Source organism: Monodelphis domestica, chromosome 1, assembly GCF_027887165.1.
Source record: "Monodelphis domestica isolate mMonDom1 chromosome 1, mMonDom1.pri, whole genome shotgun sequence".
Lineage (NCBI taxonomy): Eukaryota > Metazoa > Chordata > Mammalia > Didelphimorphia > Didelphidae > Monodelphis > Monodelphis domestica.
The window spans coordinates 473,553,225-473,579,779 of NC_077227.1; the positions used below are offsets into that span (position 1 = coordinate 473,553,225).

A 26,555-nucleotide genomic window follows, 5' to 3' on the forward strand; every position below is an offset into this window, starting at 1 on the left:
GAAAAAGCAATGGACCTGGAAACTAGTTTCTAATTCCATCTCTGCCCCTTATTATCTGTGTGATGGTAGGCAAGTCATTTTACTTTTCAGGGCTTTATTGTCTTCATTTATAAATAGAAAGGGGTATCATCTAAATGATGTTTAAGGTTCCTTCCAACTCTTGACATTCTGTGATTCTGCTCTTAGGTTCCACTTAGCTCATCAAGATGCTTGTAAAACTGTTTCTGAGTCTGGTTAGTTCAGTTAAACAGAGCATTGTTCTAATAGATGATGTGGATAGCAACAATGATGATGACAATCTTTTGCACAGTCCCAAGCACAAAGTGAGTCTCTGAGCTCTGGTTCTGGTCAACCATATCATTAGCTTCCATCAGAGACTGATTATTCCTTATCCCTGGACACAGACTAAATCCATCCCCTAGACCCACCTCTACAATGACTCTCTCATTCACACTTGTCCTCTCATATCATTTTGGCATACATACTGCCTTGCACATAATAGGTGCCTTTAAACTATTTGAATTTAATTAATCATAGAAGAGACTAGGAAAAGTGGGAAAACCAACTCCATTACTAGAAACACTCCAAGTGTGTGTGCTACTGAAAAGGATCAGTAATCATGACAGATAAAGGTTAATATACTCATCCTATGTTCTATACTTGGGGAGATATTTCCCCAAGAGTCCAGGGGTCTAGCATCATGGATACTCACCTTGCTTGGGTTGAGGTAATTTTTGTAAAGCTGCCTTTTATCAACTTGATACTAGCCCATCAATGGATTTGGAAATGGAAAAGGTCAAAGATCTTATGAATGATTTACATTCTTTATAGCCTATCCTACAAACTGAACTGGTTACAAAACCTGACTCTATAAGTAAGAGAGGAGGGAGAGGAGAGGAGAGAGAGAGGAGAAACAGAGAGAGAGAGAGACAGAGAGAGAGAGAGAGACAGAGACAAAGACAGAGACAGAGAGAGAGAGACAGAGAGAGAGGGAGGGGGGGAGAGAGAGAAACATCTCAAGTGTCTGTTGGTAGAGATTGTCTATGTATTTGTAATGATCTTGGTGCTGGTATCGGCATCTGGTGAATGTAATCTGAAATTATGAAGTAAAACCTTGATAAATGGTGTTTATTATGTGACAACATTTATTAAAGAAAACTCATTTGTGTTTGTGATGTGGTAGATCATTTATTTTTGCATTATACAGAGCCTCTCATTCTGCCTGGGCTAGGAGCTTTCATTGATTCTCTTTCTCTCTTCCTGCTGACTTGCACCAGTTTAAAATCAAATTAGTTTACTCACATGAGGTGCAAATCATCAAAAATAAAATGATATTTCCATTAACCCTCACTCTGACTCACTGGGTAGTTCATTGAGCTCAAGCTACATTAGTGACAGTGCTTTTCCCTTGGCTAAGGAGACGGCTTTGGTTTACAAGATAGGCCTATCATCTGGTCTATAAACTGCTGTGCTGGGAAGGCCAAAAGAGGCAAGGAAGCTAGTTTATTGGTCAGTTCTCAGGCTTTGTTTTCTCACTTGTTGACAAAGAACATGATGAGCAAAAGTAAGGAAGATGAGAAAGAGCATCTAGGAAAAAGCCATCCTCATCCTCATATGCCTTGTCTTGGTATAATGTTATCATTTCCAAAGGTCATTTATATCCATTTTCTCATTTGATCCTTGTTAAGCAGCTTTATGTGGTAAGTAGGGAAGGTGGTGTCCTTTCATGTAACAACTGAGGAAAGCAAAACTAAGAGAGACAGGTAAGAAATTTGCTTGTGGTCCAGTTGGGAGCCATGTTGCATTATCTAGGGCCATGTTCTTTCTTCTATCATAGTATATTTATCCATCATAGCTCACATTTAGACTACGAGGCATGATATCTTTTTCTTATGACAACACTTCGAGGTAAGCTGTGTGAACATTTTGTATCATTTTCCAGATGAAGGAAGGGAAGTTTGACTTACCTGGTTAGATGACTAATAAATGTGTTAGAGTTGAGACTTCTTCAAAGTCTTCCTGGACCAGTGCTGTTAGATCCTAACCTGAGCCTCCCACTCTGTGCCTGTCCCTAGTACGCCAGAGGGGCTCTGTTGCATCCAGGGGCTGTATGTTTTTTCTTTAAGATGCTAAGCCGGCTGGTGTTTCTGCATGGAGAAAGGGACAGAGGCTTGCGAGGCTCCTTCTTGGGCCCCCTCCCACGTTTCCCCAGATCCAGAATCGGGCCCTCTCCGGAGGCCTAGCCACCACAAAGGAGTCAGGTATTTGGTGCTGCTCTGGAAATGGAATTCTTGCCTGAGTCTCTACTTCAGTTCTGGTTAGGTGGTATATGTGGGGGTTGTGGATGAGGAGAAGGTAGAACTGGATGAGAAACTAGCAAAGAGATGTTAAATCTGAGTAAGGAAGAATAACCAGAGCAGAGGGAGTCATCGGTCTCCTATTGGGTGCTTCCTTAGAATATCTCCTATACTGATCTATTAGTGACCTCTGAAATTATAACAGGAACTGCTTCATTCTATTGGGATAAGCATTGCCCTCTCCAGGTATCTATTTTCGAATTTAAGACTTTGTAGAAAGGATTTGGTAGGGCAGGAGTGAGATGGGGGAATATATTTCTTGAATATTAACAGCAACCATCAACAAAAAAACCTTCAAATAAACCAAAATTTTAAAAAAATAGATAAATACCTATAAATTATAAATTGCTAGAAAGTTGCAAGAGCAAGTTAGCAAATATAAGACTATCCTATTCACTTTCTCGCCTGCTTGGGTCTTCTGTGCATTTTAAAAAATATTGTTGCAGCTATTATTTGTGGCTACGTAAAAATAATATGTGTGTGCAATGTTACTGTTCTGATTCTGCTGTCTTCGCACTATAATGCTTTGCTTTTTAAAAGTTTTTCTCTATTCATATGTCAATGGGAATAAGTTTATTGGGCAATTCTCTCCCAGACATGTGAAGTGGGGCAATGTGTGGGTAGGCCCTGGCCACCTGGAGAAGGGTGGGGAAAGTTTCTGACTCAAAAGTGACTGTGGAATGTGTGTGTGTGTGTGTGTGTGTGTGTGTGTGTGTGTGTGTGTGTGTGTGTGTGTGTGTGTGTGTTATCTGACACTGTGACTTCTGGATCAAAGTTATGGGGAATAAGTTTGGATTGAGTCCCTTCCCAATATGTTTTGAATTTCATCGGGGGCAAACTTGATCTTTCTCCCAATCTTTCTCTTGCTTCTAGCTCCCTTACTATTTCTGTGACTGTGTTTGTAGGACTGGCAGAGAAAACTGAAAAAGATGAACATATACCATGTTCTGCTCCATGTGTAGACATCCAGAAAGGAGCTGAGTCTCTCCCTGAAAACTCCCAGGTCTGTTCAGAAACTTCAGCAACAGTGACCTGTAGTAATTCTGAACCAATCCAAGCTATCTTGAATCTTTTGAGAACTCTTCAGTCATCTATTCAGGACAAGGGAAATAAAAGAAGATCACGATCCCAGTCTCCAAAGGGCATATCTACCAAGAAAGCAGGTGAATCGGTATGGCATTCAAAACCTCAAAATAACGCAGGGAGAAGAAGGAATCTCCAATCTGCCTCAGAAGGGAAGAACCTCCCTTCAAAGACGGGTGATTCTGGGGCACGGAAGTCAAGTGAAAAAGAAAATGCCAGCCCAGGGACCCATCGAAGGACAAATGGGAATGCCCCTCGGCAGTATTCCTTTGCAGAAATCCAGGAATTCATGACTCAGAAAGCAAATGAAAGAAAGAGAAGATGCCTTGAAGCCAAAGCATCTGCTAAGAAAGCTTCAGAACTGAGAGATAAGAACTTGCTGGAAGTGTATAGGAAGCAGAGAGAAGTTTTATCCAAGAAGAACAATGCCAGAGTATCACAAATGCCATCTAAGTCCAGTTCTGCTGTACCCCACCTTTCTAAAGTAAGTGCTCTGGTGGGAAGGTTTGTTGGCTGGATGGTTCTGGCCCCTGGTCTTTGTGTTAGCCATCTGGTTTAAATTAGCGCCCACATGGCCCATGGGGAGTAGTGAACTGAAGAGTCAATCTACAAATAGACCAGTTAGCCATTCTTTTCCATGGCCATAGATTGCATTTTGTATGTCACTGGGTCATAGGAGGCTCAGTAGAGGGCATAGGAGTATTCAGTGTAGGTAGTCCCCACTGTTAGGGGGAAACTCAGCATTTTCATACATCCTTTTCTTTTTCAAACCCTTACCTTCCATCTTAGAATACTGATTCTAAGGCAAAAGAGTGGTAAGGGCCAGGCAAGGGGAGTTAAATGACTTGCCCAGGGTCACACAACTAGGAAGTATCTGAGGCCAGATTTGAACCCAGGGCCTCCTGTCTCTAGGCCTGGTTGTCAGTCCACTGAGCTATGGAAGTGTACCACTTTCATACATTCTTAAAAGGTCAAGACTATTATCTTAATATGTAATATGTAAAAGATTTTTTTAAAATTATCATCATCATCATTTATATCAGGGGTTCTTAACCTTTTTTTTAAAATTTAGTCAATTTAGAACATTATTCCTTGGTTACAACAATCATATTCTTTCCTTCCTCCCATCCCCCCACCCTTCTCATAGCCAACACACAGCTCCACTGGGTACTACATGTGTCCTTGATCAGAACCTATTTCCATGTTGTTGATGTTTACACCAGGATGTTCATTTAGAGTCTCCACCCCCAATCATGTCCCCTCGACCCATGTAATCAAGCAGTTGTTTTACTTCTGTGTTTCTACTTCCACAGTTTTTCCTCTGAACTGAGTTGTTCATGATCACTGCATTGCCACTAATGGAGGAGTCTATTGCATTCAATTGTACCACAGTGTATCAGTCTCTGTGTACAATGTTCTCCTGGCTCTGCTCCTCTCACTCTGCATCACTTCCTGGAGGACGTTCCAGTCTCCATGGAACTCCTCCACTTTATTATTCCTTTGAGCACAATAGTATTCCATCACCAACATATACCACAATTTGTTCAGCCATTCCCCAATTGAAGGGCATCCCCTCATTTTCCAATTTTTGGCCACCACAAAGACCACAGCTATGAATATTCTTGTACAAGTCTTTTTCCTTATTATCTCTTTGGGGTACAAACCCAGCAGTGCTATGGCTGGATCAAAGGACATAGTCTTTTAGTGCCCTTTGGGCATAGTTCCAAATTGCCCTCCAGAATGGTTGGATCAATTCACAACTCCAACAGCAATGCATTAATGTCCCAACTTTGTCACATCCCCTCCAGCATTCATTACTTTTCTTTGCTGTCATGTTAGCCAATCTCTTAACCTTTTTTATAGGTGCCATGCACCCCTCTGGTAGTCTGGTAAAGCCTTCTTAGAAATATGTTTTTAAATGCATAAAAGAATACATATGATTACCAAGGAAATTAATGATATTGAAATATAGTTTATCTATAGAAGTTCAGGACTCTTCATTTTTCAGAGAAGAGAGGCTAAAGACAAAAGTTGTTTTTTTTCCCCTAGCAGGAAATAGCTGTTAGAACCAATAGAGTTATTGATTGGAAGAGGTGCTAACAAGGCCATAGGATCTACCTCTTAGAGACAGAGACAGTGGTAGAAAGAATACTGGATTGGGAATTGGACAATCTGTATTTGAACCCAGTCCTTGACACTTAAATCATGTCCTTCCCCATATCATTTGATTTTTCTGGGCCTGTTTCCTCATCTACAAAAAGGAAACTTGAATTCCAGGAAAGTGAAGTAACTTGTAGGTCTTGAGTTAAGTGTCAGGGCAGGGTTCAAATATACCACCAGGGACTCAAATGTTAAAATAACAAGGTGCTTTGTAAAATACAGAGCACTAAATGAATGTGGATAATCTCAGCCTCTCTGAGGCTTGCTACTATCGATTGGTTCCCTCACTAGGAGAGATTCCCAACTCTTCCAAGTCTTCTTCTCCCATGTGATTCTTATCCATTATAGAGCATGAAGCTGGGAACCTTCCTCCAGAATATATTCTTTTGCTATATGATCCCCTGAGCCTTTTAATGAAGAGAGCTTAAAAAATAAGAACACCTTTATTTTAATGATTTAAGACTTTAATTGGTCTTTAAAGCAAAGGGAAGGATGATTTCTTAAAGTTCCTTCCAAATTAGGTAAAGACTTAGAAAAATGAGCCTTGTTTCAGGGAGAGCTTAGAACGTGTTGCTACTTTTGGAAAACAACAATGACTCATGTTGTATATGTGATACTGGGGTCCACACTAACATCTATAGTTCACCCACTTGCTAAAGTAGGCAATAGGTCAACAATATCTGTTTTGTTACTGTCAATGAGTAGTTTAGGCTTGATAAAATTTACTTGAGTTATCTGGGTTAGAAGCTGGGGCTTAAATAAATGGGATTTAGGGGCAGCTTGATTACTCAGTAAATAGAGAGCCAGGTCTAGAGATGAGAGATCTGGGTTCAAATTTGGCCTCAGATATTTTCTAGCTGTGTGATCCTGGGCCAAGTCACTTACTTAGCCCTTATACACTTCTGCCTTGGAACCAATGCTTAGTTGTTTTGTTTTGTTTTTAACTCTTTCCTTCCATCTTAAAATCAATATTAATAACCTATGCTTTCAATACTCCCTACTCTATCACCATATGCATACCCATCAGCCATGGTTAACCTTTATTAATTGAAAAAAAATTCTCTCCTTCCATCTTAATATCAATGCTAAGTATTGGTCCCAAGGCAGAAGAGTGGTAAGGGCTAGGCAATGGGGGTTAAATGACTTATGAGGGCCATCTTTAGGTCAGGCTCTCAATCCACTGAGCCACCTAACTGCCCCAATACTTACTATCAATAAGTTGGGTTTAAAGATTTAAATGGTTAAAACATTTTTTAATTTAAAAAAATTAACAAGGCTTAGCTACTGCTGATATGTGTGTATGTGGGGACAAAATAGGGAGAATTGAGAGCATAGCTAATTGAGCTCTTCATTTTTGTCTTGAACACTTACTTAGAAAGATGAGGATGTGGCCATTGGAAGGGATGTTCACTTTCTCTGTATCCCTTTAACCCAGATCTAAGCCAACCTTCCATGTTGAGAAGATGCTCTCATATGTATCTTCTACTTTGTTACCCAAGCAGAAGCCTATGGTGTCGCTCCCTTTCTTCAGTGCTGATGCTCTACAGTCATCTCATACTAGACAAATGTTTGTTGAATTGTTGGTTATTCTTCCTATCTAGGCCCAGGCAGCCAAGGAAAGCCAAAAGGAAGCAGCTCTAGAGCATGAAAAGCAGCTAACAGTGACTGTGGCGGGTAACAAAGAGCTTCAAGACAAGTGAGTATGAAGCAGACATTTGAGTGCCTGTTGTGTTCAGCGTTCTTGGGATGTGCAAAGATTAGATAATAAGAGAAGCCTGTCCTCATAGAGCTGTTGGTTCTAGTAAGAGGGTGACACAAATAACAGATACCTAGGATGTTTAACACACAACACATAAGACTTAGACTACCATATTTGGAAGGAGCTTTATGAAATCATCCTTGACCCAGTCCCCTTTGCTTTAAAGACCAATTAAAGTCTAAATCATTAAAGGTGTCCCTAGTTTTTAATGCATGTTTAACACACAAGTGCATTAGTGTGGTATAAAATCAAGTATAATTGAGGTCCAAGGGAGGGTAACCTGGAGGATCAGGAACAGTTCCACAGAGGAAGTGGAATATGAATTGAGCTTTAAAGAACAAGGAGGGAATAAGCAAGCAAAGAGGAAAGATATTCTGTGCATAGGAAATAATATGAAAAAAAAAAGACATGGAGGCAGGGAGAAGGCATGTTTGAGAAAGAGAGAGTAGACCAACTTCTCTGCAGAAGAAAGGACTTGAGGAGGAAGGGTGAGTCATAGGACAAGGCTACAAAGAATGGATGGGGCCAGATCATAGAGGTCTTTGAAAGTGGGACAAAAGAGTTTAGATAATCGAAAGCCACTGAAGATCTTTGAGCTAATTATTCTGACAACATTACAAAGACAAGTTGGAGCAGGGAGGAAGTACCTCGGTGTAAAGACCTGTAGGACATGACTGCAAAGAATAAATAGGTGGGAATATGCTAAGGCAGTGGCAGGGGGAAGAGAAAGATGAGGTGGTTGTGGGAAAGAATGCCAACATGAAACTGACAGGAGTTGGAAAGAGATGGGATATGAGAAGTCAGAGAGAGAAGAGTCAAAAGAGTCACTTAAGTAACTAGAAGGGTTAGGAAAGCTGCAGAAAGAACTATCCCTCTGTCTCAGAAGCATATTAAGGGCTCTTGAGGGATATGGATAAACCAGAAGGAAGACCTTGTCAGAAATTGGCTTGGGAGAATTTAAACTTATATCACCATTCAGATGTCTCACTTTTCAAACTCTGGCACTCTTATGTTTGCTAACTATGTAAGTAGGATTTGAAAGCTGTCATATTTCCTTCTCAGTTTTTGAATGAGAAATAGAATTTAAAAAAAAAAAGAGAATAACCTGAAAACCTCATTCTTTCTCCTCGGGTCAAGTCCAAATTATATTTTTGCTAGGGAGAAAGAATTTAAACAAATAGAGAATGACCTGAGATCTAGTTTGTTGTCCAGACCTAGCTCTGAATATGAGGCTTTTTTTTCTTTTCTTTAACCTTTTTTTTTGTTTCAAGAGAAGTCTATAGTTTTGATCAGCACAGCACAGTAGGACTAAGCTTGTAGAGTTGGGAACTGGATCCAAAGACTAAGGTATCTGATGTCTGAATCCGAAGGGAAACAGCACCATAGACAAGAACTGCCACTTTGCTCACAACTTACTTTCTTTGTTTCTTCACTCCAATCTGTCTCATGTCTTCCTCATTGATCTAGATTGGTGTGCATGGGGCTTAAAATCACATCTCTCATTTCTCAGGAAAATTGTAAATGACTTTCTTTGCTCTGTAGTTCTACAAAGGTTTCATCATGGTTTTTCTGAGGTCAAAACTTGAGGGGCTCCCCTTTTTATGGGGAAGGATTTCCAGCAACCAAAAGCTCTCTCAGCTTTTCTTTCTTTTGGTTATTTCCTCCATTAGATTATGAGATCCGTAGGATCAGGAACCATCATTTTTGCCACACAATAGTGGAAAGGACATTTGAGAGAGGCCACATTGCATGATGGATAGAGGGCTGGTGTTAGAATCAATAAGACCTAGCTTCAAGTCAGGCCTCTGGCATATACTGGTTCTTGGGCCCTGAGGAAGTTACTTAACCAAGCAACTGTTTTTTGGTTGTTTTTTTTTTAGCCCTTACCTTTTAGTATCAATTTTAAGACAGAAGAGCAGCAAAGGCTAAGAAATTGAGGTTAAGTGACTTGCCCAGAATCATACAGTTGGGAAGAGTCTGAGATCAGATTTGAGCCCAAGTCTTCTCAACTCCAGGTCTGTCACTTTATCTACTGTAGTCCCTAGTTACCCCTCTAGCCTCTATTGATCTACATTGGTAAAGGGAGTTTCCTCATTAGTTCACTTTAGCAATGAACTCACAAGCTTAAGAATTAAAATTAAAATATACAAGATGTTGGCCTTAGATTCAGGAGACCTGAGTTTGAAAACTGGTTCTGACTTTTACTGTTTATGTGACCTGAGAAATTCACATCATTTCTTTGGCTTAAGCTTGTGTGAAAATGTGAAAATGGGGGTGGGGGTGGGAATGATAATAGTATTTATGTAACTACTATGTCCCAGGCACTATGTAATGTGTTTTACAAACACCATATCTCATTTGATCCTTGAAACAACCTTGGGAGAAAGGTGCTGTTATTATCCCCATTTTCTAGGTGAAGAAACTGAGGTAGACAGAGATTCAGAAAGTACTTTGGAAAACTTTCAAGTGTTACATAAGTATGAATTGTTTGTTACTCTTAGTGGTTGTCATTTCAATGTTTTTTTTCCCCAATTATTTTCCCCTTGTATTTAAACAGAACTTCCAGGAGAACTAATATTCCATTCACAACTGAGATTTCTGAAAGTGCTATTAACTCCCCTTTGCTGATCTCCATAAGTATATCCCCTGGGCCCATGAAACAGCAAGATGTCATCTCTGGTCCTTTACCTCCAACTGTGGATCTTCAGTTAAGTCCAGTTGAGAACCTGGAGAAGATTCAGGTTTCTGAGGGGCCGAGCAAAAAATCAAGCCCTTCATCCTCTCAACACAAGGAGGATAGGATCCGGATTCTTGAAGCCACTGCTCAGATGCTGAAGGAGAGAATTGAATGCATGACTGAGAAGCTAAACTCTCCAGGAGTGTGTGGCATGCCCAGTCACAATTTGGAAAAGGGCATGGATGTGCAGAGCACTGATCCCGCACCAGCTCAGGAATACCCCTCCATCCCTCAACGATCATTTCATGGCCCCCATGCATTTCAGCAATCTTCTAGCCAACCTGCCTCAGGGACCCCTGAAGGGCCTGGGGTGGAAGTAACTGACCCCCTTGGCAAAAAGAAAGGAAAGACTCAGGAAAGTGGAAAAGATGTGGTAGAAATGGAAACAAAACCTGCAGATGGCCATATAATACTCAGTGAAAACCCAGAATTGAATAAGGCTGAGGATATAATAAAACCTAGTCTCAAAGGTAGGTCTTTACTAAACAGCGTTCAGCAGAAAGCTTTGACTTTTATTAGCTTAAAAAATGGGAATAGTAATTCAATTTTTATCTAGATACCTCATGCATTGAGTCTTTTTAAAAATTATTTATTTATTTAGAATATTTTTTCATGGTTACATGATTCATGATTTTTCCATCCCCTCCTCCCTCCCTCCTCCCTGAGCTGACAAGCAGTTCCACTGTGTTATACATGTATCATTGTTTAAAACCTATTTCCATGTTATTTATATTTGCAGTAGAGAGATCTTTTAGCATGAAAACCCCAATCATATCCCCATCAAATTACGTGATCAATCATATGTTTTTCTTCTGCATTTCTGTTCCCATAGTTCTTTCTCTGGAGGTGGATAGTGTGTTTCTCATAAATTTCTCTGGATTGTCCTGAATTATTGCATTGCCACCAATGGAGAAGTTCATTACATTCGATTGTACCACAGTGTGTCAGTCTCTGTGTACAATGTTCTCCTGGTTCTGCTCCTCTCACTCTGCATCAATTCCTGGAGGTTCCCATGGAATTCCTCCACTTTATTATTCCATTTAGCACAAGAGTATTCCATCACCAACATACACCACAATTTGTTCAGCCTTTCCCCAATTGAAGGGCATCCCCTCATTTTCCATTTTTTTGCCACCACAAAGAGCGCAGCTATGAATATTCTTGTACATGTCTTTTCCCTTATTATCTCATTGGGGTACAAACCCAGCAGTGGTATAGCTGGATCAAAGGGCAGACAGTCTTTTAGCACCCTTTGGGCATAGTTTCAAATTGCCCTCCAGAATGGTTGGGTTAATTCAATTGTGAGTCTTCAGAGTGAAAACAAAAGTTTAAAGAAGATATGAATTTGAATCCTATTTCAAAAACATTAATGCCTACAAATATTTTTCTAAGGGATGAAAAAGCTATTGTGGACTTTTTCTTTCTAAAGAGATAGAAAAAGTTCACAGTAGCTGAGAAGACATCTATGTTGGAACATATCTCTGAAGTTCATAGTTACCTATGTTTAGGTCTTATGTTCAATTCCATAATGGAATCTAATCTTTAATCTTAAATAAGTAATAAACTTTAATAAATCCTAAGTTTTTCCTCCTTGCATACTTCATCTTACTTCATCATACTTGCATCTGCTAAGGAAAACTTTCCTTTTGCTCTTTATACAGATAGCCATTTCATCATATTCAACAAAGATTTTTTTTTAATGGAAATCCATGGACGAATTGATCTGATAAACTACATGTTGGGGGTAGAAAATGAGGTCAAGCTGTCTCCACAGCACATTTATTATCTTTTTCTCACTCCAAAAATACTAGAGTAATTTGGAACTAAGAAGGGGACAGAAGTCCCCTCCTGTTTTGCTTCAATGGGCCAGAGTAGTTATTTACCTCTGATAAATGTTATAGCTGAAATAATAACAGAAAAGGACAAAAATTAAATATGCCAATTATGGTTCTGTTCCTACTATTTGCAAAGCTAATTATATACAACTGAATGTATAAGCACATAAGCAAGCTTACAGAGTCTGACTTCCTCCTTCCAATCCTTGATCCCCAAGATGTATGAAATTCAAATGTACTTATGAAAATGTTTTTCCCTTACAAATGGTTACAGATGAATGATTCATAATAAAGACTGAACCTCTTAAGTAATTGACTCTGGAAAGAGTAAACATAAGTGCATAGAAATCCATATATTTGCCTAACTCTATATCTCCCTTTTACTGTATTTCATTCTTGTAACTCCAATAACTGCTTTCTTTTTTCCTATAGAGAAATAGAGGTAGCTCCTGGGCTAGGGAAAGAATGGAGTCTAAAATCAAGACTCTTGGATACTTCATCTCTTTACAAATTTTAATGATTTTCTTCTAGCCATGGATTCTGGATATAAGAAGCTGAAAAGTTGATTAAGAGAAAAAATAAGTCTATATCTTTATGAATTTATTAACTTATATACACAAGCAACTTTGCAACAAACTCATAGCTATTTATAAGATTCCCTGTATTTTTACCCATTAATCCTATTGAATTAATAATCTCTCTTTTTCCAAAGATTCTACTCTGACTGAGGATCCAGAAGTGAAAAAGAGGGTACCAAAACAAAGGAAGATCAAATTTAAAAATCCTGCTCCCTTCCCGAGAAGGTATGCCAGCCTAGGTGTGGTCTAAAACCCAAGACATCCCTTATTTGGATTGTTATAAAGGATCAGATTCTAATCTTCTGATTAGTTTCAAGGTTCTTGCTTGGACTCATTAGTCTCTAAGAGAACAATTTTGAAAGAAAGGGGGAACAGAATCCTAGTGAGTCCTAGTCTTGCTCACTGAAAGACTAGGTGATGATATTGCCTCTTAGATGCAAAAATATAACTCCTGATAATTCATCCTTTATTGAAAGAATGTGTTAAAAAGGTGGGGGTGTATGATGAGTTAGTTGTATTTTTAGCATCTGGGATGTATCATATCAAACCATCTATTCTCTCCAACTCAATTATGTGACTGGATACTGCTGGGCAGACTTAAAGGTGTAGTCTGTGGCCATGGAACAGATCAAAGTAAATTGACTCACAAAGACATTGAATCCATGTCCTTACCTTGATGGTTTCATGTTGGTTCCATCCAGTGACCTAATTAAACACAGACTGATAGCAATGAACAACGTAGCATGTTGACTGATGTTTAAGCTTTCTAGCCTCTCTGTTCTATAGTTGCTTTTTAGTGAATGTCACATCTGTGTACCCCTCAATTCCCTGTATTAGGATATTTGGTTTGGCTTGCCCTAAATTAGACCAGAGAAGTGGATGGCTTAGGCAAGTGTCACAGAGAGCACGGATTTGGAGTCAGAGGATCTGAATTCAAATCTCAGTTCTCTGGCCCCCTAACTATTTGACCATGGGCAATTCACAAATTCTTTGAGACTCAGTTTCTCTATCCACAGAATGAGTGGGTTGGACCAGATGTAGTCTAAGGTCCTTTCCAATTCTGTCATTCTATCATCTGTGATTTGGGGAAATTTGCCCTCTTAATATAAGTGAGGAAGGTCTCTTACCAGAAAGTGTATGTTTGGGGGGGGGGGGGTGTTGAAGGGGGTCAGAGGGGTTAATCTAATCACCAGACACAAGGGGGCAGTAGATACCTAAAGTAATACAGTAACAGTGATTATAGATGGAAGGGACCTGGATAGTCTTCTAATCCAATTCTAAGAATGTAGAAGAATCAAAGTAAAGAGAATTTTGAAATTTGAAATGCGATGAGCTTCATTGCTGTCAGAACTTCTGAGGAAGAAACAAAATTGTTTTTCTTGTGACAGCTGGAGAGTCAAAATATATTGAAAATGGACTTTTAAGCCTTTATGTTCTGAACATCTCAGTCTAAGCTGGGCTTTTAATTCTTTTTAGGAGTGAGATTGGCTAGGTCAAGATCAGCAGCTTCCTCCACTTTCTTTTTAACATGTCCTTATGAAGGATGAATTATCAGGAGTGATATTTTTGTATCTAAGAGGAAACCTTTCCCCATGATAATGCCAGGCTGATTGGCATCCAAAAGGATAATTGGTATCAAGGGCATTACCATAGATAGGAATTATGGCCCAGGCCATCAGGAAGATAGCTTGGTGTAGTAGAAAGAATATTGGACAAGGAATCATATGACCTATCCATTCTCTAATTATGGTTGCCAAACTTGATGGATCACCTCCCCACCCTACCCCCATATGAAAAATATATTCTTTTCATAAAACAATTTATACAAACATTTTCTTAGTGGGTATTTAAAATAATATTAAGCATTCATTAAATTTTTATTATATAACTATATATAATAAAAAACTGAAATATACAATAAAGTAATATAAAGGGATATAAATAACTATTGAATTATATTCATTGTCACGGGATCATGAAGCCAGAGACAGAATGGACCTCAAGGTAATGTAGTTCAAATCTCCCTTTGTACAGAGAAGGAAACTGGGTCCTAGGAAGGTTGGGGGACTTACCCAAGGTTGCATAGGTAATTCTAGGTAGAACTAGGTAGGATCAAAGTCAACAAATCCAACACTCTTTCCACTATACCACTCTGCATCTCAAAGATGGAAGTGCCTCTATTCCTTTGTCTTAGAAACTCCATAGGAAAATCACTTAGATTCCTGGCTCTAAAGGTGGGGAGAAAGTATAGGGTTGTCATTCCACCCTCAGGTTTCCTTGCTAATCTGTCTGGGGAACCCATCCTTGAACCTCTTTCTTCAGAAGAATAGGAAGCCCAGGCCCTAATTATGGTGGATCAGCTTTAGAGAGACCAACAGAGCAGCAACAGTCTGACTGAAGGCTGGAGGGCCCCCCAAATTCACAGGGTGCCAGTCCCATTCACATCAGGGACCTGGTGGGTTGAGGGAAGCACTGATCCACACTGGTGTAAGCTGCTTACTATAAGTGCCCTTCCCCTTCCTGTGGTGGAGAGAGCCCCTGGCACATGCCATGTGGGAGATGAGTATCACAAGCACTCTGCCATCTCTTACTAATTGGAGTAAAATTGATGTTTATCTCATTTTTGCTGTCTGATTTTAATTTTGTCTTCACCAAAAGAAGTGGTTGCATTTGTATGGAACTTGGATTCAACAATATCTTGGAGGGCATTTCCCTCAGTTTGGAAAAGTTTTCCCTAATCAGGAAGCCATTGGAAAATGAAAAGGAGAAGTAAGAGAGAGATAGGATTATAGCCGGTTCAGATGTCATTTAGAAATAAGGCAATGGAAGGGTTTATCCACAGTCATTATAGCTATCATCTCTAAACTAATGGATTTATAGGCAGGAGAGTCTTGTGTCTTCCTGCCAAAAAAAAAAAAAAAGCTTATATTTTGTAACTACTGCCCTTGTTCCCAGGCAAAGACTGGGAATTAGCATACCCAAGGTTATATGTATGGTTGCTAGGTAGTCACAAAGTACTAAAATCCATTGAAGCTCTAGAAGAAGAGTAGCCAGAGTTCTTATGAGGGCAGAGAGAGTAGCATTTTACTAAGCAATGCCAACATCTAAGCACAAGCATCCTCTCTGACCATCTTCCAGTTTACCATTCCCAGACCACCATATTGGATAGTCCAACTCCCTCTGCTCTTTTGCTCAGCCCTGAATTACCATCCCTAGGGCCTATTTCATCGGACCACTTATGCTTCCTCCTTGTTACCTTAACCCCACAATATCTCCTTTGGAGGTTAAAGGGGACTGCCAGCTGTGATGATGATGTTGGGGCAGTGACTGGTTGTTGGCCTTTGTACTTGAAGATGACCAAAATGGCATAACTAGGTTGGGATCAATGTATAGTGTCTGACTGCGTGATCAGACCAATATGAGCTTGGAAGGTTTTACCACAGTTTGGGCACAAATAACTCTTATGAATGCTTGGGATGGAGATGTTTGTGCATCTCACATTTCTTTTGAGCTACTACAACTCTGCTTTGCTTGTGGTGCCCGGCACTTTTTTTGATATGGTCATACCATGCTTGATTGTCCTATGCCAGCATCTCCCATTTCTTACAATCAACACTAAAGTTCTTCAGAGAGATCTTGAAGATGTCCTTGTATCACTTTTTCTGACCTCTGTGTAAGGGCTTGTTTTGTGTGAATTCTCTCTCTCTTTTAACCCTTATCCTCTGTCCTAGAATTGATGTAAAGTATTGGTTCAGAAGCAGAAGAATGGTAAGGGCTAGGTAACTGGTGTTAAGTGATTTTCTCAGGGTCACACAGTTAGGAAATATTTGAGACCACATTTGAACCCAGACCTCTTGTTAAATACCACTTCCACTGATAAAAATTGTATCACTTTCTAAAAATCAAACCATTTGACAGTGCTAACACTTTGATAACAAGAATTTTTCTTTCTGGGACTTTAATAGATTTGGCTATAACACCCAGAGGAGCAGTTGCCAAGCTGCATTTCACAGGGGCTGCTTCCTAGGATGATGACTGTGATTATTAGGCTGAAAGCATTGCTATTCCCAAGTTTCTTGGGTTCTGGATCCTGTGATGTCAGGCTCTGAGGGTTTAGCCATGAAATGGAGGAGAGATACAGGATGAATGTATCACATGAGTGTTCTTTGAGGATGGGAGAGACAAAGGCATGCTGGTAATCAGTAGGGAAGAAGCCAGGAGACAGGGAGAGATTGAAGCCATTGAGAATGTTGGGTTGCTAGAGGAGACAATCTGCTGGAAAAGACTGCATGGAATAAGATCATTTGGGCATGTAGAGGGCTTACCCTGGCAATGAGAAGGGCCATCGCTTCTTCCCCTTCTCAAAATCCTCACTTGATCCATCCATTCCTGATAAAGTTATCAAATCTCTCCTTCCTTTTTTGTGACTAAGCAATCGATGCTTTTACTTTCTTTCCTCTCATTCTTCTTAACTTTCTACCATCTGGCTTTGGATCTCATCATTCAACCAAAATTATTCTCTGATGTTATCAGTAACCTCTTAATTTCAAAATCTTTTCTGAATCCTCATCTTTCTTGCCCTCTCTGCATCCTTTGACACTCGCTATCTCTTATCCACTTCTTAATATTCTCTTCTCTCCAAGTTTCTTTGATAACATTCTATCCTGGAAAAGGAACTTTGGGGGGGGGGGTATCTTTTGTATCCTCAGGAATTAGCATAGTGCCTTACACATAGTAGGTGCTTAATAAATGCTTATTGACTGACTGACCTATTCCTTCAGAAAGGCACCTCCTTCCTCTCCTTTCACTCTTTTTAGCTCCCTAAAGTCTGGCATCTGATCTGTAATAGTTAAAAGAATTGTTGAGGATTGAAGAAGTATAGGAGATAAGGAAGGTTTTGTAACAGGGAATGGAGGAGTTGAAGGGATAGAGGGAATATGGATGCTGGTGAGGTAAAAGGAGAGAGCTACCCCCTGCTGAGAGACTGTTTTTGAAAAATGGGGTTCCCAAGAAATGGGCCAACTATGATAGCCTGAGGGGATGTCTTCTCTATTGATTGATGTTGAAGATACCCAGGGCAGGTAAGCACAGACCCTCCTGAGAGACAAGCTATCTGTTCCACCTCAGTGGCATAAAGGCCCAAAGCTTGATTCAGTTTTCCTTTCCACAGATCTCATCTTCATTCAACTGAAATTGCTCTCTCCAAAGCTACTAATAATCTTTTAGCTGTCAAATTTAATGAACTTTTTTCAAATTTCATTATTCTTTACTTTTCCTGTACCCTTTGACACTGTCAATCATTCTTTTCTCTTTTCAATACTCATTTTTGGGTTTTGTGACACTAAGAAAAGTGTTAAGGGCTAGACAACTAGGGCTAAGTGACTTGCCCAGGGTCACACAGCTAGTAAATGTCTGAGGTCAGATTTGAATTTGGGTCCTCCCAACTCTAGGCCTGGCTCTGTATCCACTTAGTCACCTAGTTACTCTATCCTTAGTCTCTTTTACAGGATCATCCAAGTTGTTCCCTTTAATCTTGGTTGCCCCCATGGTTCTGTTTTTGTTCTCTTCTATTTTTCCTCTCTATCATTTTTCTTGATGATTGATCTCATCAGCCTCCATGAATTTAACTATCATCTCTATTTTGATGCTCCTCAGGTCTATTTATCCAGCAGTGAAATCCCTTCTGACCTCACTTTCATTGGACATCTTGAACTCATTTATCCCCCCCCCATTTCCTCCTCTATTCCTAACTTCACTCTTACTATCAAAGGCACCAATCATCCACCCAATAATTGAGGCTCATACTGTTGGCTCACAGCTTCTCACTCTTACCCCTCACCCAACCCCCTTCCATATCTGATCAGATGCCATAGCCTTTCAAGTCTATCTTTACAATATTTTTCACATATGCTCCCTTCTCTCCTCTCAAAGGAGGAGTACTCCTACCAGCACCCTGGTGAACAGGCCTTCATCACCTCATTTTTGGACCATTGCAATGGCCTAATTATGGCCTCCCTACCTCAAGTATCTTCCCTCTACAGTCAATCATCCTCTCAACTCTCAAAAGAGTTATCTTCCTAAAGTTCAGGTTTGACCATGTCATTCCTCTTCTCCATCAACTCCAGTGGACTCCTTTTACCTCCAGGATCAAATAGAAAATTCTCAGTTTGACTTTTAAAGTCCTTCACAACCCAAGCCCCTTCCTATCTTTCCATCCCCTACATGTGCTCTCTGAACTCGTGCCAATGGTCTCCTTGCTGTTCCTCACATAAGACATTCCATATCCCAACTCCAGTTTTTACAGCTATCCTCTCTGCCTAGAGTTCCATCCCTCTTTATTCCTCCTGGTCATCTTTCAAGTCTCAGCTAAAATCTCTCCTTCAGCAAGAAGCCTTTCCCAATACCCCTTATAAGATGCTAATGATTTTCTTTTGAGATTATCTCCAGTTTATCCTGGTTATATTTTATTTATGCATATTTGTATGTTGTTTCTCCTATGCGACTGTAAGCCCCTTGAAGGAGGGACTATTTTTTCTGTTTCTTTGTATCTTTAGCTCCTGACATAAACTAGGTTCTTAATAGATGTTTATTGATTTGTATCTTATAACCTTTGTCCATATTCACTCATTAATAGATGCTGGGATTCTCCCAGTAACAGCGGTATACATAAAATTTGCTTCATAGACATAAACTACTAGAATCCACTGAAGTCTTCAAAGAGCTCCAGGATGCCAACATCCAGGGGTGTGTTTTCCTCTAGTCAATCTGCCAGTAAAATATTCCTATACTACATGTTGAGTAGCTTTACTACCCCTGTTCCTTTGCTCATCAGGCTCATGCTCATTCTCCTAAGGACCCTTTGCCTATGACTATGCTCCCTGCTTATCTAGATGGTACCCTCCACACCCACACATGCATGTGTGTGTGTGTGTGTGTGTGTGTGTGTGTGTGTGTGTGTGTGTGTGACTTTTCATCATCCTTTCTGTATAGCCTTAGTTATGGCATTGCTGGGTCAAATGCTTTGTACAGTTTAGCCACGTTAGGGGCATAGTTCCAAATTGATTTCCAGGAAAGCTGGACCAATAATTCACAGCTCCATCCACAGTGCATTAGTGTTCTTGTTTTCCTACCACCCCTCTAACAATTTTCATTTTCCATTTTTGTCATCTTTGTCGATCTGATAAGTGTGAAGTGAGACCTCAGAACTGCTTTAATTTGGATTTCTGTATTTTTTTTGAGATTTGTAGCATTTTATATGATTTATATGATTAGCTTAGATTTCTTCCTTTGAAATAGCCTTTTCTTAACAGTGAATATTTAACTATTGAGAAGTTATTCTTGTTTTTATATATTTTATTTCCTTATATGTCTTTGATATGAGACTTTCATCAGAGAAACTTTTTTTATCAGAGAAAAAATTTTCCTAGTTCTCTGAGTTTTTTTTAATTTAACTATATTGATGTTTTTTGTGCAAAAACTTTTCAATTACATGTAACCAAAAATTTCCATTTTGCCTCCTGTGATGCTCTCCAGCCCTTGTGTTGTCACGAGCTCTTCACCTATCTATAATTCTGAAATGCTTTTTCCTGCCTTGCTCCTCTAAGTTGTTTATGACGTTCCCCTTTATATCTAAGTCATATATCTATTTAGCACTTATCATGGCATATGGTATGAGTTGTTAGTCTATGCCTTTTATTTTTTTAAACCCTTACCTTCCAACTTAGAAGCAATACTAAGTATTAGTTCCAAGGCAGAAGAGTGGTAAGGGCTAGGCAATGGGGTTTAAGTGACTTGCCCAGGGTCACACAGCTAATAAGTGTTAGATTCTAGATTTGAATGCTCAGTCTCCCATCTCTAGGCCTGACTATTTCCTGGGCCATTTAGTTGCCCCTGGTCTATGCCTTTTGACAGAATACCTTTCAGTCTTCTCACTAGTTTTTGTTGAATAGAGAATTCTTATCCAAGGAATTGGTGACTTTGGCTTTATAATGCTATTACGTGTATTTGTTTCTATATATTGTACATAAAATCTGTTCCATTGATTTGACCTCTCTATTTTTTAACTAGTACTGAATAGTTTGTTGTTATTATTGTTTTAATCAAATAGTTTTGATGAATACACTGTGATTTGTAATAAAGTTTGAGACCTTGTACTACTGTCCCCTCTCCCTCCACCCAATTATTTCTCTTAAAATTCTTGATCTTTTGTTCCTATAGCACAGTGATGATGAAACTTTTAGAATCTTTTAGACATTGCCATGCCCCACTCCTCCAGAGACCAGTGTCCCTCCCCCCACCTCATTGCCCAGACAAGTGGGAGAAAGGGAAGGAGTGGCCCAGGTGTTCTACTCAGGGGACAAAGTAAGTAAGCACTTCCACTGGGCTGCTGGGCAGAGAGGTGGGGAGGCATGGTAGAGAGGGGGAAAGTGAGCAGCTCTGTCTGAGTCTCTCTGCTTTTCTAGTAACTAACTCTGGCAGGTGATGGTGCATGTGCCCACAGAAAGGTTTCTGCATGCCATCTTTGGCACATATGCCATAGGTTTGCTATCATGGCTATAGATGAACTTCATCATTTTTTATGTCTCTCCAAAATAAACTTTTATAGTTTAGTTGGAGTTGTACTAAAAGGCAATATGATTGGTTTTATTATATTACCTCCCTTATTCCTATTCCTCCTCCTATGGCCTTCTGGTGGAATGCAAGGAGCGATTTGAATTCTTACTCCAAGAAAATGATCAGAGAGACTTCAGAGTTCTGTGATAGCTGGGTTCTTAGAGTGGTCAGGATTAGATATATCAGTGTTGGAGTTAAAAGAACATGGTATTTGAAGTAGAAAAACCTGGATTCTAATCATTCCTCTTATTATCTTACCTTAGTGAAGTTATTTAACCTCTCTAATCATCTGTCGGTTCACCATGAAATAAGCGACTATAATATATAAAATTCAAGATTTTTCGAGCTTTAAATTTGTTGAAATTAACTGATGACTAATATTTATATAGCACTTAAAGCTTTATTATTTTTTAAATTTATTTATTTTTATTTTTCCATGCTTACATGATTCATATTCTTTTCCCTCCACATCTCCCTCCCCTCCCCTAGCCAATGCGCAATTCAACTAGGTTTTACATGTATCATTGATCAAGACCTATTTCCATATTGTTAATATTTGCACTAGGGTGATCATTTAGAGTCTACATCCTGAATCATATCCCCAATCAAATCATGTGATCAAGGAAATGTTCTTCTCTGTTTCTATTCCCACAGTTCTTTCTCTGGATGTGACTAGTGTTCTTTCTTATAAGTTCCTCAGAATTGTACTGGATTATTGCATTGCAGCTAGTAGAGAAGTCCATTACTTTTGATTGTACCACAGTGTATTAGTCTCTGTGTTTAATGTTCTCCTGGTTCTGCTCTTTTCACTCTGCATCACTTCCTGGAGGTTGTTCCAGTTCACATGGAATTCCTCCAGTTCATTATTCCTTTCAGCATAATAATATTCTATTACCAACAGATACCACAATTTGTTCAGCCATTCCCCAATTGAAGGGCATCCTTTTATTTTCTAATTTTTTGCTACCACAAAGAGCATGGCTATAAATATTTTTGTTCATGTATTTTTCCTTATTATCTTTTTGGGGTATAAACCCAGAAGTGCTATGGCTGAATCCAATGGCAGGCAGTCATTTAAAAAGCCCTTTGGGCATAATTCCAAATTGCCTTCCAGAATGGTTGGATCAATTCACAACTCGACCAGCAATGTATTAGTGTCCCAATTTTACCACATCCTCTCCAACATTTCTACCATCCTTTGCTGTCATATGTCATGCAGTCTGCTAGGTGTGAGGTGGTACCTCAGAGTTGTTTTGATTTGCATTTCTCTAATTATGAGAGATTTAGAACACTTTTTCATGTGCTTATTGATGATTTTTATTTCTTTATGTGAAAACTGCCTATTCATGCCATTAAAAGTGTATTATTAATAATGATAATTTATATTATATAGCGCTTTAAAATTTAAAAGGTGTTTTCCTTATAGCAATTCTGTGAGAAAGCTTTTACAGAGTTTAACAGGTGAGGAAACTAAAGATCAAGGAATTTAAGTGATTTTCCTGTGAGTATACAGCTAGTGAGTGACACAGCAAAGGAAAAAATATTTGTAATATCTAGAAGCATACCCAATATTGTAACAGTTAAAATTTAGGGGAGAAGGGGAGACTGAGGCATCTGAGGCAGGTAGAAATTAGTTTCTCTCTGCAATAAGTATTATATTTTTTAGAGGTTTATTAAAGGTTAAAGATTAAAGAGTATACAAGTAAGAAACATGTGCCTAGGCCAGAGGCCTAAGCAAAATAACCTCACATTACGCAAGAGACGTGCCTGCTCCAAAACGGAAGTCCAAAAAAAGCCAAGAGAGAGCCCCTCTCAAAAGCCTTTGAATCAGCTTAAATACCTTCTCGATCTCAGCCCAGGTGAGATTACAAGGCATTCTGGGGAAGTGGAGCAAAGGCTCGTGGGGATTGTAGTCCTGTATTCGAGTATTTTTTACAATATCTAGACAGTTGCAACATCTAGAACAAGCTTAATTCCTAGACCAGGAATCACACAAACTGTCTTTAGATAGCAGTATGTAAAATATTCTACTTGGTTATTAATATGGTAGACAAAAACAAAGAAACAAAAATGAGACATACCTGGAGCCCTCAGCAAATCCTGGGGCATGTAGAAGCCCCAGCTTACTATTTCTGGGCTAGGCTGTAGAATGACTTCTACTGGGATCCTGATATATTCCTATCTGCTCAAGGATCCTATGTTGAAAAATATTGACAAAGAGAATAAAGAAAGTTTACCTTTCACTCCCAGCTTGTGTTTAATTTAGGGAACAGAGAAAAAAGAACACAATGTTTTTCTTGTAAATACCTCAGTAAAATTCCATTCATTTCCTATGCTACTGTGGATTGAGTCTTCTCATTTTGTTCTGGGAAAACTTGATGATGGATATAGTTTGCTTTGTGTGTGTGTGTGTGTGTGTGTGTGTGTGTGTGTGTGAGTGTGTGTGTGTGTGTGTGAGTGAGAGAGTGACAGAGACAGAGACAAAGAGATAAAGAAGGGGGAAAGAAAGAGTGGAAAGAAGAAAAGAGAGCAAGAGTAAGAGACAGAGATGAGGGGAGAGAGAAGAAAAAGACAGAGGCAGAGACAAAGAGAAAGTGAGTGAATTCAGGTCTATGTCCTACCAAAAGAGATGTCCAAAAATGATTCTTTAATAAGAACTTTTAAAAAATGGAAATCCCTTATAGACAGGGTAACTTTAAGGATGTTTTTCTGTGCTGAATGTTGCTATATTCAGGATTGTAATCTGGAAACATGTGGGAAGTAGAGAGAGGGTAATATTTGATGGTATCCTCTTCTAGATTTAGTTTCTAGAATTGGAAAAATTGACATTAGTTTAATGTGAGGGCTTTGTTTTATAGAGATAAAATGATTTACTTTAAAATTATTTCAAAGAACTTCTTCGCACTTTAGTATTGCTAATGGAAAATGTTTGGACCTGCATTTTAACTTGCTAAATCAGATTGTAATTGTTCCCCCCTCCCAACACCCCCAGCTCTCTTCCCTTCCTCCCCTGCCCTCCTCAGTAACAGTTTCACAATCCTTGTAACAGAGAGCCATGGATTCACAGATGATTTATACAACCGGTTTGCTCTAGTCAGAGTTATGGAGAGAAATGTAAATACCTCAGGGTTTTCACCCCCCCCCCTTTTAGCTTAGCAGAGAGAGTAGAGAAGTTACTGGAGTGAACCTTCATCACTGCCTCCTATTATTATATTCAGTTCAATGCAACCAACATTTATTAAGGAGCTCTTTTGTGCAAGGCAGTGTGTGAGGGATACAAAGACAAAAATAAAGTCATCCTGCTATCATTCTACACAAAAGAAATAATATGAATAGTGTTTTGAAAATCTTAAAAACACCATGTTTCAGTTTATCCATCACTATCATTATTATTAGGGGGATACTATATATATATGTATACTATAATTAAGAAGAGCACATAGAAAATTAAGGCAAAAATGAGAGCACAAAAAACTGAAGAGAGGAGGGTGAAGAGAGGCTTCCTGGAGGACGTATCACCTGAGCTGAGCCTCAGATACCTGAGATAAGGATTCTGACGTGCAGAGTACATTTCAAACCTGGAAGATGGCTTTTATGAACAAATGGAGATAGAGGATAGGAGTGTCAAGTTTTGGGAAACAGTTAAGAGTAAGGGTCTAGTTTGACTGAAAAAATAGAAATTATGAAGTGGAATTATATGAAGAAAGGCTGAAGAAAAGTATGTGGGAGGTAGGTTGTGGAGGGTGAAGGAACTGATTTTCCAGGGAGTAGAGGCAGTTGAGAATGGGAAACAGATTTTGAGCTCCTAACAGTAGGGATTCTATCATTCATTGTTTGGGATCTCCAGTACCAAGCACAGTAGAGAAATAGGTGCTTAATAAATATGTTGATCACTTGATTATTTGATACTTTTCTAAATCTCTTTAAATAGATGATGGTTTTTATACAGTTCCAGTTTATCTATAGGAATCTGGTTATAAAGATAGACCACTTAACTGTCAAAGAGTTTTCTTAGAATCAATATTGTGTATTGGTCCCAAGGCAGAAGAGTGGTGAGGGCTAGGCATTGGAGGTTAAGTGACTTGCCCGGGGTCACATAACTAAGAAGTATCTGAGGCCATATTTGAACCCAGATCCTCCTGACTCCAGGTCTGGCTCTCAATCCACTGAGCCCTTGAGTTTCCTTCCTTCCTTCCTTCCTTCCTTCCTTCCTTCCTTCCTTCCTTCCTTCCTTCCTTCCTTCCACCCTTTCTCCCTTTCTCCCTTTCTCTCCTTCTCTCCTTCTCTCCTTCTCTCCTTCTCTCACTCTCTCTCTCTCTCTCTCTCTCTCTCTCTCTCTCTCTCTCTCTCTCTCTCTCTCTCTCTCTCTCAACAAAAAGCCATCTCAAACTATCAAAAAGAGAACAATGTCTTGTATATATATATATTTATATGTGTGTGTGTGTGTATATATATATATATATATATATTTGTATATACATATATACATATACCTGGATATAAAACCAGTTAGTGTTTGAACAGGGACTATAATTATGACCTCAAGTCTGAGCATCTTTTTGCTATTGTATTAAAATGGTCACTGCCATTGCCAGGACCAGAAAAGTCCTTTGTAAGGAGCTATCTTAGGCTACTGAAAAAAGGAACAACCTCTTCTCTGGGATAAGAAAGACTTGTTTGCTTTGCTTCTGCATCTTAGATTCATAGAATAAAAATCCCAGCTCTAGAAAGTTATTTAGTTTAGACTTCTACCCATAAAGACAAAAACCTTTATACTCTCCCTTCAGGTAATCATCCATTTTCTGCTTGAATACTTAATGGGGAATTCACTTTATTCTTAGACAATCCATTCAGATGAGGGAGAGTATTTTTTGAGACAGGACAGGTTCCATTTCCTCTGTGGCCCTCAATTTCTTTCACTATAAAACAAGGCCACTGGAATCACTAATCCCAATGACCCCTTTCAACCCCCCCCTTTTTTTTAAACCCCTACCTTCCGTCTTGGAGTCAATACTGTGTATTGGCTCCAAGGCAGAAGAGTGGTAAGGGCTAGGCAATGGGGGTCAAGTGACTTGCCCAGGGTCACACAGCTGAGAAGTGTCTGAGGTCAGATTTGAACCTAGGACCTCCCATCTCTAGGCCTGGCTCTCAATCCACTGAGCTACCCAGCTTCCCCCTCAACCCCTTTTAACATTCTATGTTCTAGGGCAATGATGTTGAACCTTTTAGAGACCATGTGCCCAAACTGTACCCTAAAACCACATGTGAGCCACCTCCTTACCCCAGACAGCCCCATTGGGCTGCTGGGCAGAGGGGTGGGTGATGTGAAAAAAATCCTCAAGTTCAGTGGGGAATGAGAGGGGAACAGCCCTCTCCAGTATGCATGTGCCATAGGTTTGTCAACATGGTTCTAGGGCTTCTTCCAACTCTAAC

At 39.4% G+C, this 26,555-nt stretch overlaps 1 protein-coding gene across 11 annotated transcripts in view; it reads left to right on the forward strand.

The window, feature by feature from the left end:
* CCDC187 (coiled-coil domain containing 187) overlaps positions 1-26,555 on the forward strand; it is a 122,759-nt gene that overhangs the window by 36,810 nt on the left and 59,394 nt on the right. For 8 of the 11 annotated variants that reach the window (XM_056812700.1, XM_056812697.1, XM_007475319.3 and 5 more), the window contains 5 exons: positions 2,127-2,261; positions 3,263-3,924; positions 7,202-7,296; positions 9,917-10,566; positions 12,644-12,734. In XM_056812700.1, the coding sequence (XP_056668678.1) occupies positions 2,127-2,261; positions 3,263-3,924; positions 7,202-7,296; positions 9,917-10,566; positions 12,644-12,734 (1,633 nt within the window). The remainder of the gene's footprint in view (positions 1-2,126; positions 2,262-3,262; positions 3,925-7,201; positions 7,297-9,916; positions 10,567-12,643; positions 12,735-26,555) is intronic. The other 3 variants (XM_007475321.3, XM_056812698.1, XM_056812703.1) reach the window with 1 other exon arrangement.